Source organism: Lynx canadensis, chromosome A3 (genome assembly GCF_007474595.2).
Source record: "Lynx canadensis isolate LIC74 chromosome A3, mLynCan4.pri.v2, whole genome shotgun sequence".
Taxonomy (NCBI): Eukaryota; Metazoa; Chordata; class Mammalia; order Carnivora; family Felidae; genus Lynx; species Lynx canadensis.
This window is the reverse complement of record NC_044305.1, coordinates 128,306,860-128,322,066: the sequence shown is the minus strand read 5'-3', so window position 1 is coordinate 128,322,066 and position 15,207 is coordinate 128,306,860. Positions and strand designations below refer to the sequence as shown.

The 15,207-nt window shown below is 40.6% G+C and overlaps 1 protein-coding gene across 2 annotated transcripts in view; it reads right to left on the bottom strand.

Moving 5' to 3' along the window:
- The window catches only part of NBAS (NBAS subunit of NRZ tethering complex), a 333,519-nt gene that overhangs the window by 233,845 nt on the left and 84,467 nt on the right, over positions 1 to 15,207 (bottom strand). For both annotated transcript variants that reach the window (XM_030311617.1, XM_030311618.1), the window contains exons 16-21: positions 14,889 to 15,014; positions 11,125 to 11,276; positions 10,096 to 10,236; positions 9,757 to 9,835; positions 4,158 to 4,262; positions 3,400 to 3,536 (exon numbers count right to left, since the gene is read on the bottom strand). In XM_030311617.1, coding sequence (XP_030167477.1) covers positions 3,400 to 3,536; positions 4,158 to 4,262; positions 9,757 to 9,835; positions 10,096 to 10,236; positions 11,125 to 11,276; positions 14,889 to 15,014 — 740 coding nt within the window. The remainder of the gene's footprint in view (positions 1 to 3,399; positions 3,537 to 4,157; positions 4,263 to 9,756; positions 9,836 to 10,095; positions 10,237 to 11,124; positions 11,277 to 14,888; positions 15,015 to 15,207) is intronic.

Sequence of the window (15,207 nt, the reverse complement as noted above, 5' to 3'; positions counted from 1 at the left end):
CCAAAATAAACAAGAATTTCTTTTATAAAAATCTCTATTAACACATATTGTGGGAGCTAATGAAGACAGTAAGAAATGTCACCTTTGTACTTTCATACAGTCAAGTACACTATAAAGTGGAAACATTTTATAGCAATGATAAACTAAGGATAGACAGCTAATAAAAAGATGTGGCATCTATGATGGAAAACGTAATTTCAAAGTTTAACAAAACCTGGTCGCATTTCATCATCGTCAAACACACATGATAATTTAAGAATGACAATATAAAACACAAGAATACCACACGCCACAGAAGTTTCCCAGCAATCATAATCATCAAATTTGGTTAGATCAAAACTGGTTAACCAAACTTTGGTTAAATGTCAAAGCAAAAGTTCTGCCTACTGGATCTCAACACAGGGTAGGTAACAGGTCAATTTGCTGGCATAACCTACTATCACTTTCCAAAATATTACACAGCTTGAACTCTAAAATGCAAAACGCTACCTACCCTCCCATGTACATTCTACACAGGGGAACAAGACATGAGGTCCTTCCCTTATGGATTTGATATTCAAATATTCATTCATTTATTCATTCATTCATTCATTCATTCATTCAACAAGTATTTACTGAGTACCTACAATGTGCCAGGCAATCTTTTAAGTGCAGGGCGGGTAAGGAAGGGAAAACACACAAAATCCCTGTCCTACTGGGGCTGCTGTTTTAGTGGGGTGGGCAGGGGGTGGGGGGAACAAAATAAATAAGTGAGTAGAACACAAACTAAAGTAGGAGTGATAAATGCTAGGAAGAAACTAAAGCACGAAAGGAGGATTTAAAGTGAGGGTAAAATCGTAAACAGGATGGCCGAGGGAGATCAGATAAAGTGGAGAAGACAAACGACCACATAATATGTTAGGTGTGAGTGCGATGGAGAAAAACCTGGTTGGGCAAAAGCTGTGGGAGGGAGCGGAGGCTACCTGAAGAGAGTGGTCAGAGAAGGGGTTTCTGAAGAGGGAGCCTTTGAGGGGAGACTCAGAAGGAAGTAGGAGGCCCAGTCACATGAAGATCTAGGAGAAGGGCACACCAGGCAGGAGGCACACTGGCCACAAAACCAGCCCCACGGCCGAGGCAGGGTGGCGACTTAAGGAACAATGAGAGGCTCGTGTAGGCAGGAAGGAGAAAACGGGGGACTGTATGCCCTTACCCTGACAGCAAGCTGAAGACTGAGCAGAAGTTACACAGCCATTCTGCATTTTGGGAGCCACACATTTAGAGTTCAGCGACTTGTTTCAAAGCAATTTAACAGATTATTGAAAAGTCATTATTACTTGCAAAATACAAGTTGAGACAATGAAGGGCACTTTATAAAGCAGGATGAGCCGGGGGCTCTGTGGCTGAACAGTACATACAGCCAGAAAAAAAAAAAAAAGGCATGTGCACAGAAAGTTCTACAGTCCTTGAAGGCAGTAAATGAGGAAGTGGGAAGATCATGTTACTAGTTTTCAAACACTGCAACTGAGGGGGTTAAAAAAAAAAAAGGCAGAAAAAGCTTCAAATGTATTTAGAGTCTTTTCGGCTGATTTCTTGCTCAGTTTGAAAGCGTGATGCTGTAAGCAGGAATTTCTGTTGATATATAAAACATACCTGATTAGTCCTGTGGAAGAACAATATTTTACGTGCTTCGGAATCCCTCCCATAGTGCCAGGCACAGAGATGGTGTTCAGCAAACAGTGAGCGGGGAAGTAGAGGGGATCGCTCATACTCCAACAAAACAGACACTTTGTGTTCATCTGACTTGAAAGTGATTTAAAAATAAACAAACACCAAGTATTCAAACAAGAATAAACTTCCTCAAAAAGGAAACAATTCCTATAACTAGATCTTCCTGATCCAGGCATCCCTTAGAGTAGAACTTCAAACAGGGTAGAAGAACAGGGCTTCACCCACAGGCTAAAGGAGCAACAGAGTTGTGAATGAAGGCCGCAGTTGTGAATGAAGGCCGTGGGAGCCTTGGTGGAACATTCACCAGGGCGCCTCCGTTGTTAAAGGTGAAGTATATTCTACCGCACTCCCGTCAGGACAGCTTTTGATCTCTTTTATAAATGGCCACAAGGCGGATCTACTTTATCCAGTCAGCAAACATTTTCAGACACTCTGCTGCACAGGTACAACCCCGGACTGTGAGGATCCAACACTAAGTAAGAGATGGTCTGTGCCTTAAACAGTTGGTTTCGGGCTTCAGGTTGGATATTTATTAAAGATGGAACAAGAGGGAGAAGAGCAGAAATGAAAATGACTGAAATATATTGTAAAAGGGGTTATGCTACAAGACCAAACAAAACGATGAGAACACAGGAAAAGGAGGACGTTTATGGAAGAGGCTCCTAGAAGAAGCCCCGCCCTGCTGGATGTCCCACAAAATTACGAGGAGACACAGACACAGGTTACTGTTAAAACTTATTATTTTTCCTCATGTTTTCCACCTGGAGCTTGAGAAATAAAAATTAAGCAAAAAAAGAAGAAAAAAAAAACTTTAACTATATTCATTTTAAACACATGGAGAAAGTAAAGACTCATAAGAAACCAATCTTTTCAAAGTTTGTCTAAGCAACACATCCCAACACAATGATGCCACGTAACTTTATCTTCTGATTACCGCACCCCAAAACACCACAGCACTACAATATGATATACCTAACATATTTCTTGCAATTTAACTTGGTAACAGCAGCTCCAGTAAAGGAACCAGGGGCATTCAGAGATAATCTAGCGCTGGGCATTTAAAAATATTTTGCAAACCAATTCTGAAATTTCAGAAAATCGTATGGTTAAGTAGACATCAGAAGACTACAACCATAAAGGAACTCAAATTACTTTAAAAATTTTTTTTGGAACAGTAGCCCCTCTTTACTTTTAAGGGATAGCCCTTTATGTATACTAACAATTTACAGTAGAAAAAAGTCATTTCTATTAATATTAGATCTATTTTTGCCAAGGGGCAGAAAATAAATTATATTCTAAAACACTTGTAAATATAAATTCACAAAATGCATTTTACATATCACTATACAGGAGTAAAAGAAATATGAAGATGAAAAGAGCACCTCAAGCTTCTTTTTGTTCACTTCTATCATCAAAAGACTTTTTTTTTCCTTTTAGCTTTCAGAGAAAAGCAAACAAAAAAAAAAATAAACAAAGAAAAGTTCATGTTCATTAAATTAAGGTCATCCTGTTAAGCTAGATGCATTTTGGCTTTGAGAGCATTTAAAAATAAAATAGAAATAATTTTATAATCAGAAAAAAGTTTAAGTAGATTACATTAAAATTACTTTTGTTTAATACAGATTATTCAGCATGAGACAAAACACTTATTATTTAGAAAAAAGATAAAATTCAGTAAACAAAGTCACATACCAAGCTTCAGGCAGCAAGACAGAATATTCATGTGGAGAAGTGGTCTCCGGGAAGTTGGAGAGAATCGCGAGGCGATGAGGAAGCAGGTCTGATCCATGATAAGTGAACAGAATTTCTAGGGCTTGTACATTACTTTCCTGTACAAACGGCAAGGGTTAAGTTTCCACTGTAAACCTCAGAAAAAAAGGAATGATTTTGTAGGAAAACATCCGAAAACCTAAAATCAGCTCATTATGCAGTTCTGATATAAAAGGTACTTTGAAATATTTCCAATTCTTCCTAGTCTGCACCACATATCTTAATCTAATGCTATGAAAATTACTTATTTTTAAAACTCAGAATGATGAATAAACATTTTTAAAAATATAGTTCCAGGAGTGCCTGGGTGGCTCAGTCGGTTAAACACCCAATTCTGGCTCATGTCATGATCTCACGGCTCGTGGGTTGAAGTCCCGCATCGGGCTCTATGCTGATAGCTCAGAACGTGGAACCTGCTTCAGATTCTGTCTCCCTCTCTCTCTGCCCGCCCCCCCCTGCCCGAGCCCGGCCCTCCCCCATTCATGCTCACTCTCTCTCTCTCTCTCAAAAATAAACAAACATTAAAAAACTTTTTTTAAATATGGTTCCATTTTCTCTACATTAATACTACAACAAAAAATGAAATAATGGCAAATGCATGCAATAACATTAACCGAACGGCTCAGAGACTTAGAAAGTGTTAATAACCATAATTATTTTATTTACAAAAAAGAAATTACCCGAGCATAAGTTCTTGCTGAGAGAACAATATTCTGATTCCTGAACTTCTTAAAGAATTCAGCATCATATCTCTGTTCAGATGCATGAGGTACTCCCAGGATTTCCTGAGGGGAAAGAGCGACTTAATAATGAAAAGGCTTTTAAAGATGGGTGACAAGAAAATATTAAAAAACCTTTACAACTCTGCCTCCCTAAATAAATAAGCCCTGAATTAATTAAACTATCAACTGTTAACTGAAGTAGTACATCTGCATTCTTGCCTTTATTGTGAAAATGGCTGTATTTATAAATGCTGTTAATATAAAGGAAAATTAAAAAGTAAATGAAATAGGCAGTAAAAAATTCATTAGAGTAGGACAACCAAAACCCACCACCTGCTAAAAACAAATAAGCAACCATTATACACAGCTGTGTAGGACAAGCACCTGTGTCTGTAGGGGAACTTTAGATTAACCTTACTGCTGCTGGTGATCTATATAAAATGCAGATGGAACCATTCATTCGTTCAACAAATATTTATCGAGTGTCCACTATGTGCCAGGGGCGCTGTGACAGGCAGCAGCGATACAATGAACGATACACTTGCCCTGCCCTCCAAGTTGCTTAAAACCTAGTAGGGAAGACAAATGAGCAGCTAGGAACAGAGAAAGGGAAACACACACACACATAGGAAAGGTGCTATGAAACTAGTTTTGGGAGGACGGAGAAGGCTTCCCAGAAGTGGCACCGAAGCTGAAACGTAAAAGACAAACGGGAAGGAGTCAGCCAAGGAAACTGCAGGTGCAGATCTCCCCTCTGCCACGTAGGACACAGGGCTCACATCTGCCGTGTTTCACGCTGAACCCCAGATACCTAACAGACTGCTTTCACATAATAACCGATAAATAATTTGTTGACTGAATTAATTTACTGAGGTAGGAAAGAGAGAAGAATGAGGAGGTGTGGAGGAGGTGAGGGAGGGAGGATGGAGGGTTGAGAAGGTCACTTGCAAACATGTTGGGTTTGGAACTTTAGCAAGTCTAAAAGAAGCTTCCCAGAAGGCAAGTGGATGGATAGATCTGGAGTTCTGGGGTAAGGTATGCGTTATGTAGAGGATGTACTGTAATTAATACAAAAGTGACTATGATTTTTGGGATGAGCACTGGGTGTTGTATGGAAACCAATTTGACAATAAGCTTCATATATTGAAAAAAAAAAACAAAAAAACAAAAGTGACTATGATTTCGAGGGGGATTAAGTTGAGTGAAACCAGCCTTAAGAAGCAACATCATTTAAAGGATCGGCCAAAAAAACCAAAAAGTAGAGTAGTGGGGGCGAGAGGAATCTGCACCTGAAAAGCAGACGGAGGAGCCAGAGAAGGAAGGGGGAGGGGGAAGAGTTTAACACATACTCATGGAAACCAAAAAAGCAAGCAAGCACTTCAAAAGTGTTCTCCGCTCCCCAACTTCATCCACAACAGTCGTTTCCTTTATTCCCTCAGTTACACATCCTAGGACCGCCCTGGATCTTTCTTACCAAGAAGGAACTCTATGGACACCTCCACGTCAAGCACCAGACTTGTGAGCGACTGCTCCTTCCACCCACCCAGTCCCTGGCATTCCAGCAACTCCTCAGCTCACCGACACATCCAATCCACCGACCCTAGGCTTTTTACCTGCTCTCTCTCCTCAAAGTCTCTTATCCCTTCTAACCAACTTAATCCCTGGCCCATCATTACACAGAGATTTCTTTAATCCCTTGCTTCTTTCCCTTTATCATATTCACCTGGCAAAACCTAATCCTTAGTCAAAGGCAACTATGAACCCTGATTACAAGTTACCCAAAGTCTCTGCAGAAATACTACAAAACCAAGCTGACAGTTCTCATTTCCAGATCTCAACACCGTTAGGGCCCCGATTCAAATGAACTAACTGTAAAAACATTCGTGAGGCAACCTGGGAAAATTGAATGTGAGGCGGATATCAAATGATGTTAGGGAATTACTACTCATTTTGTTAGAAATAATACAGTGCTATTGTGGTTATTTTTTTAAAGTCTTTACCAATTACAGACACTACTTAAGTATTTACGGGTACAATGATAAGACGTCTAGGATTTGCTTTGAAATGACTAAGTGAAAGAAAAGGCAGGAGTGGAGAGTAAGATACAAGATTGGTAAAATGGTTGAAGCTGGGCAGTGAGGACATCCAGGCTCATTATACTCTTCTCTATATTTTAAAGAAAGTTTGAAGTTTTATAAACTCAATTCAAACATGCTGTCCCACAATGCTACAACATTTCCCTAACAGGCTTTCTCTCCTATTCTGTTAAGAACTTTTCCACAATTCTTTCATTCTTTCCAAACCTCCATCACCTTATTCCTATCTCCATTCTCGACTAAAAACTTGCTTCCTATACTTTAACTAACACTATTAGATGGGAAAGCTCTCATTTTCCAACCCACTAACACTGTACATCTACCTGTACCAATACCAATAGGATTTTCCTCCTGTCAGTTACAACAGAAAAATTATATACATCTGCTCCCAAAACAGCCTCAAACCCCACTCAAGCTCCGGATCCCATTTCTCCTATTTCTACAATCATGCCATTATCTCTTCTTTCTTCTGTTCAGTAAATTCCTCCTCACCCTCCACTGGTTCATTCCCATTAGTATATGAACAATACGTCTTCTTCCTTCCATGAAAAAAAACAAAACAAAACAACTCCTGATTTTATATACCCTGTAGCTACCCCCACCTTCTTGGCTCCCTTGAAACAAAATTTCTTGAAAGAGCTGCCCACAACTGTCTCCACTTACCCCCTTCCTGTTGTTTCCTAGACCCACTCAATCTCTAACAATTCAAGTTCTTACACAGCATGAAAGTCCTTTCATCATGTATCCAGAAGCTATTCTAACCACCCCTCCTCCTTTTGGTCTGTGCTGCCCCTCCGCCAAACCCCACGAGCTGTCTCTGCCAGGTGCACCCCATCTTCTTAAATGCCGCTAGGCCTTTCCTCATACAGCAGGCCGCTTATCAGCACTGGCTACTGAATACAAGAGACTTCATTAGGAGTTCTTGCTTTCTACTCAAATTACCTTCCTTCCCCAAGTCTCAGTTTTCACATCCATAAAACTGCAAGGATAGTACCAGCCTCAAAGGACTGCTGAGAAATAATCTGGATTAAGTTCACAGCACAGTGGCTAAATCCTCAACAAATGCGTTGGTATTAAGGTATTGTCTGACCTACTGATTGCTTCAACAAATATTTGCTGAGCTCCTCAATGAGCCAGGTATCAATCTGAGTTTAGGGATGTCAAGACAAACAAGACAAATCCCCTATGCCTTTACGGAACTTCTATCATCATGTGCCCCTCATAGTAATCCACCCCCCACCCCCCGCGCCCCTAAAACCCGCCTGCCTTTTTTTAAGTACTAGTTGCACTATCACTTCCTTTGAGGCATCTTCTTGGGACACCCCCAGGACTCCACTATGCCCCCTCACCAGTTCTTTGCACATTATTATAGTCACTTAGTGCCTATAAAGTGAAGACTCCAGAAGGACAGCTCCCTATTCTTACCTCCACCTCCCGCATGACAGCTGGTACTTACCAGGCACTCGCGTGAACTTTAAATGAATCCATTTTTATCTAATTCATCACAGAATTAATAAAATAAGCTATGCACTATGATTAAAATGCAATGCCTGTCTCTACCACTATCCAGCTGGTTAGCCACTGTATCTGAACATCTTCATTTTTAAGTTTTAATAGCCAAATTCATCAATTTCACCTACTTTTTGAAAGCTTAATTAGCCTAATTCGCTAAGAAAGTGGGCTCGACAAATACTTTAAAAAATGTAATAGTACCTCCTATTATCGAATCGGAAATATTACCAAATAAGAAATAGCAATTCAGTAACTAAAGGGCAATAAAAAAAAAATTAACTGCATAGTCAAACTCTGAACATTTTATGGAACTCCTTAAGATCTCAAAATCAGTAAGATTTAGTAAAACAAAGGCTAAGAAAAAATAATAAACTATATCTGTACCAACTTCTGCAGTTCATAACACACTTTTATGTATTACTTCAAAATATAAGTCCAACACAGGATGCCTGGGGGGCTCAGTCAGTTAAGCGTCCGACTCTTGGTTCCAGCTCAGGTCATGATCTCACAGTTCGTGAGTTCAAGCCCCACATGGGGATCTGTGCTGACAGCTCAGAGCCTGGAGCCTGCTTCGGATTCTGTGTCTCCCTCTCTCTCTGCCCCTCCCCCACTCATGTTCTGTGTCTCTCAAAAATGAATTAACGTTAAAAAAAAAATTTTTTTTTAGAAGAAAAAGTCCAACACAGTAAAAGGTAGGCTTTAAAATAATATGGCCATCCAACAAACTAGCAGTAGTGACAGACAAAAGTATTTTCACTCTTATGTGGATCCTGAGAAACTTAACAGAAGACTATGGGGGAGGGGAAGGGGAAAAAAAAAAAGAGAGGGAGGAAGGCAAACCATAAGAGACTCTTAAAAACCGAGAATAAACTGAGGGTTGATGCGGGGTGGGAAGGAGGTGAAGTAGGTGATGGGCATTGAGGAGGGCACCTGTTGGGATGAGCACTGGGTGTTGTATGGAAACCGATTTGACAATAAATTTCATTATTAAAAAAAATAATAAAACAAAAAAACAAAAAAAAGTATTTTGTATGAAAATGATATACTCACTACTATGTTTTCTAATAACCATAAATAGCCCTCTTTTGTCATTGGTATTTTGTCTGAAAACACTTCTATTTTTATTACCAGGTGGGAAATCAAAGTCTCTTGGATTTGCCTGCAGGTAGGATAAGGATTAAATACCTGCGTATTAACACAGGGACAAGATCACATCACCAGGTGTCACATTTACTGGGCGCCTGCTGTGCCAGTACCAAGGCCCACAGAAAGGAGGCTTAACACAGACCGCGAAGTAACCTGCCAGGGAAGCCAAACTTTGAAAGTTGGAAATTTGTATTAATTTCTGGGTAATTTCGGCTAAAAGCGTCATGTGAAAAAGCCATCTAACTTATTTATATTTGCTGAAATAGTTTTAACAACACTTGAATCGTGCTACTGAACGTGGTTTGAACATCAGGGTTTGTGTCCCCGAAAGAAATAAATATAAAGTATACTTTTTTTAAGTTCAAGTGTCTAATTTTGGCCATAATTAGAATCAAAGTTCGACCAACTAAATTCAACAAATCACTGAAATAAAATGAGTAAGAAATATTCATATTAGGATTATGAAAACCCAGTATATACTGAAAGTTGGCTAGAGACAGCTACACACCATACCTGAAAATAAAAATGTAAAATAAAAGTAAATCAAAAGGGTCATATATCCAGAAAACATATATACCAAAACAGCTAGTCTTTCTATTCCCTAGACTAACACAACAACTTGTGCCTTCCACAATCTCTAATTTTTACCAAAGCTGGTATGCAAGAGAAACTGCTTCTGCACAAAATGATATTTTCGTAAACAACAGTTTTAAAGATCAGATCTGTCAGATATTAGGGCGGCCGTAGCATTTACAATAACAGATCGAACAAACATAATTGGTTTGATTAAAACTACTCCTCACCTCGTATGTTGCAAGCCGATCTAAGTAGGTTAATAATTTCAGCCGACAACGGCAAAGTTCCTTTTGCTCCAGTGTTAACCTGTTGTGAATAATATTAGGCCACTTATATTAACACAGAAGCACAGTTCTCTAGGAGTTAAAATAGAATAAAAATAACCAGTATTCCACTAAGCCCCAAACTGACAGAACAATACACAGAAGCACCAGGGTGAAATAAGAGCAAATGCATTTGATGGAAGTTGCTGGAATGATTGAGAGCAATTAATCCTAGTAAAGAACACACTTAACTGACTAGTTATTTTAAAGACAGTAGCAAATGAACAGCAATAAATCATTTACTTCGAAAAGTTTACTAATTTAAGTAGTTCCTGTCTCCTCTTCATCTCCTTCTCCTTCTTATTCTTGGCAGACTCTTCATCAGGTGGTGAAAGCTCTTCATAGGGGAGATTGTCAATGTCTACTTCACCAGGTAATGTGAATCTGCACGAAGAAACAGAAGACCCAAAGCTATTCGTGAAAGCAGCTTTCTCCTACTTTGGCTGATTTTATTACTAAGTTGATTTTCACAGAAACAGAAACAACCAATTATTTGAAAGAATGCTTTTTGTATTGCAGGCAAAGAGATGCACACGCTATATCCACAGGATGAGCAAAACGTCATCACTAATCATCACATACAGAAATTTTAAAATCATGACAATAAAAACTACTTAGGAAAACACGGGAGGTTATATTCACCCAAGGTGAAACGGCCGATGAAGAAAATGTTGCCCAGAGTTTATAATCTGAATCACTTCTTTTTAAGGTTTTAAAATGGTAATGAATGTCCGTCTCATTTACGTTATTTATTTATCAAATACACAATCACGTTTGTAACTTTAAAGAGTTCCAAATGTCTGATGAGCAATGCCTCTTCTCAAGTAACTTTACTACTATTACTAACAGGCATTTGTGTGGTACTTAAAAGCTTATGAAGTGCTTTTGCAAAACACATAATTTAAGCACTCCAATTCTCTAAAGAGGGTACGAGGCCAGAGACAAAGTGAATGAAGCTCACACTTGCCCGGGGGGTGCTTCCGACTAGTGAGCACACCCAGGTCCATGCCTTCAGCCCACAGCTTAGAAACTGCCAGCATCCAATAACACTTCGTAGAACTTGCTCTTTTCTTAGCACCAAGCTCTCATATGTACAATACTTAACTCAAAGTAAAGAAAGCTGTGACCTCAGATAAGGGAAGCATTGATCGAAGGCAACTGTCTCATTACAGGATAAACCTAAATAAAGAAGTTTACCTTTCACCACGTCTCAGCTTAAATGTTTTCACAAAGTCACCTTTATTCCTGAATCCAAGTCTTTCTGTGACCAACCTGCCATCATCTGCTCCTTTCCCTATCGCCACCAGGGCCTCCAGGTCCGTGCCTTTCAATCCATACTGAAGCAGTTCCTTTGCAGCGTCCACATTTTCGGGAACCCTTTCCAAACACTCATGAAGAACCCAAGATCGTTTCTTTATTTTACTCTGGATACAAATAAAAAAGAGGCATTACAGAACCCATGACATGTGACAGCACCTAACAGCTGCCTTCTAGAATTGTAAAGCCATACCTAAGGAAGTCTAGCTACCTATGCCCTTGGCCCACAGGAAAAGGAAAATTCCCCAACAATGATTAAAATGGGACGTAGAGAATGAGATTCCTACAGCGTTCCTTTCTCTTCTAATGAAGAGAAACCCAAAGCTGAAACCCAAAGCTTCAGGACTCTTTTTCAGAAACATAAAAAAGATCTGCCCAGAGTTTTATAGCTGCTCGTTAGTTTGCATTTGGGCTATATAATAGAGTCGAAAATAAAGCAGAAAAGCAAAATAAGATATATCCTATTGTAACAAGCATGTTTAACTTTGAAACGAAACTAATGAGGCATAGCACATCACAGTTCTGTATTTACTTGACCATGAGATGTATCACAAAGTGCGGATGATAATTTAATCATCAAAGTCATAATATGCTATTCTTTGGAAAGACCAAGGGCCTATTCCTCCCACCCAACTGCTTCCTCTGACTCCACTCAAAACCCCTGACTTTCCCTCCTCTTAGAGTCATTGTGGTTATAAATTTTAAGTGACATTTGACTTTTACCCTTTATTCTTTTTACATATTTCATTCTATCAATTCTTCCTTCAAATGTCGCCTAACTCACTTCCTCTTCTCCAGGTCTATGGCCTCCATACCAGTCTATGTCATCAACACATAACATCTGTGACACCAGAAGGGTCTCTTGCCCTTAGAGGGTTTCCCCACCATCACTCCCCTTCCACACCAACTCGTCTTCTACACCACCTCCCTCAGCACCTCCACAGTCAAAAATCCACAACACTTCCTGTTACCCTACAGATAAAAAGCTTAAGTCATCACAAGTCTTCAACATCCTCCGGAACCCAAATCAATGTATCTTTCTAATCATATTTCCCCAAGTTCACTACTGTTGAATACCAGATCCAGCAGATTGGTTTACTTACAGAGCTCATTTACTCATCCAAGAAATAGCTAGTGGGCACCTACTGGGGACCAGGTACTAAACTAGACATGAAGCAATGATTAGGACAGATTTAGTCAATGCCACGGGTCATGCTCATTTTCTTCTCATTTGCTCATACCATTTGTCCCATGAAGAATGCCTTCCAATCTTTTAACTCCAGGAGGCCTGCTCTGAATTCTCTCAAACCTGCTCAAAACATCTTCACTACAAAGGGCCTTCCATAACCACTAGATCTAAAATGATTGCTACTTTCACTGGGTTCCCACAGCATTTATCTGGAATCTTCCTGCATAGTTATTTATATTTATTTTTTTAATTTTTTTTAATGTTTATTTATTTTTGAGAGAGACAGACAGACACACAGCACAAGCGGGGAAGGGGCAGAGAGAAAGGGAGACACAGACTCCGGGCCCCGGGCGAAGCAGGCTCTGGGCCCCGAGCGAAGCAGGCTCCGGGCCCCGAGCTGTCAGCACAGAGCCCGACACGGGGCTCAAACTCATGAACTGTGAGATCATGACCTGAGCCGAAGTTGGACACTTAACCGACTGAGCCACCCAGGCATCCCTAGTTATTTATATTTTAGACATGAGGCTTATCTTCTCAGAAAGATTATAAGCTCCCTAAAAGGGAAGGTCATATTTATGTCTCTCCTGTACCCCTTTCACCTCCCCTCGCCAAGTGCTTTGACTCTTAACTGCCTATTTATTTCACTGAATTAAGTATTTCTCCCAATAAAAAAAATGTACCTGCTCTCTCTCAACACCTGTCAGCTCCTTCAGAGACCAAAACTGTCCTCTACTGTGTTCCAGAAAAAGCCCTAAGCGGGTATACATAAACTCACAACTCACTGTCTTGATCACAAAAGAAGAAAGATAATATAGCTTTGGTGTTCTGATATTCTAAAGGATATACAAGCAACTTTTTCTCTGTCTTTCATGATCTCTCACGCTCTCTCTTCTCTGGCGTCTTGTACTAACAGTTTATCTTCCAGTTTTATTGAAGCATCAACTTCTTACTTACAACTTTTTCAGATTTTTATTTTTAATTACTCGTGTACATAAATTGTAAGGAAAACAATTACAACATTTTCCCAACATTTCTTAGATCTTCCTACAGGCAAAGGTATTCTCTTTTCTCAACGTCACGTGAAGAACCACACGCCTCTCGAAAGCATGCCAGAAACCCAACCGCTCCCTCACAAAGGTGCCAACGGTACAAATACACAGGATACAACACACGTTAACTCAGGCAGCAGGAAGCAGGAGGAATCCAGTTGGAAATTTTACACTTGATCTTAGCCAAAAGGCCGAGAAGCGATTCCAATTGGAAAATTTAAACACAAAGGGAGAATTTGGCAGGCTTGTTACATCGCCTCTCAGCTTCAAAAGTTCTCTTCACGGCTATCTCTGGGATAGACAGGATTCCCATTTTTTAATGGACAGAATATCAAGCTTCATCAGGAGAGGGCGCTAGAGGGCCACTGTGGAGGAAAGGCTCTGGTTTCTAGTCCTAACAGGCTCAGGGTCTAAACTTCTTGCTCCTGTGGCTTAGCAGCCAATGCATGTAGGAGCCCTCCAGAGTGCTTACTCCCCCCCTTGCTCTGCTGAACACAACTTCCCCTGAATGTCAGTTGTACTCCTATGGGCAGATTCCTTCCCAGTGAATCTCCCAGGCACCCAGCAGAAGGGGAGGTGTCTTTCCAGACTATCTCCACCTGCGTAGCAGGACCTTTTTCTTTTCAGTCATGGCCATGGGTCCTTATCTGAGGTCTTCCGACCCCTAACCTCCGCTTACTGTTGCACCTAGCGGCAGGCATCAGTTTGCTCATCCATCCTACCTTTTCCTACCTGCCAACCTTGGCATCTAAGAACCAGCCCTGGCCCAAGACACCGCAGAGAACTCTTCCTGCCGATGTGCTGCAACCACTCTTCAGTGAGGTCTGAATCCCAGCTCCCTTCCAAGTCTGTTCCCTCCTTGGGTATGCTCCTTCAGCCCTAGGGTAGTCCTTAATGTTCTCTTTACCCCTTTATAGGAAATCTCACTAGAAAATAATGTTCCAGGGGTGCCTGGGCGGCTCAGTTGATTAAGCGTCTGACTCTTGATTTCAGCTCAGGTCATGATCTCAGTGGATGGAGCCCCACGTCAGGCTCTGTGCTGACAGTGTGGAACCTGTTTGGGATTCTCTCCCCCTCTCTCTGCCCCTCCCCTGCTTGCATGCACATGCTTTTTCTCTCTGTCTCTCAAAATAAATTTTTTAAAAATGCTCCATATTAAAACTTTCCCTGTCCAAATTACTAGGTGGTTTCTGGTTCCTGATGAGACCCTTAATGATGTAGGTGAAGAAAGGTAAGTGATGTAGAGGAAGAGAAAGGATTAGACCAAAAACCCAGATAGTTAGCTGGCTTATCAGTGAATATTTGTTCACACATCTTCAGCACCAAGGTCCAGCTGCAGGGCCAATACAACCGGATAACTCCTCCAGGTTGAATAAGCTTTAGAAATGTCAGCAATATATAATGCTCCCAAAAAAAGGCCCATAACCAAAAAGTATCCCATAATTTGAATTTTACCACGTTAGGAAAATATGTAAACATACCAAGTAACTCTGAATGGAAGCAATGTTGACCGCGGACTTCCTCCACTGTCTCTGATACACTAGGTCAGTGTCCAGGCCGTACGTCTGAGCCAGAGACAAGGCTTCCTCATATTCTTCACTTTCAATCTTGGGACAAGGAAATGGGAACAGGAATGTTACATTACTGAAGCGCCCACGGTGTCACTATCATGATGCGATCACCTTAACCCTTACGGCATGTTATGCATTCCCAACTATTCTCATAGGCACTGTGGCACCAGGAGCCCAAAGCCTTGAGTGGCAGACAGAGCAAGCGCTTCTTTCCACTCTTTAACAGACA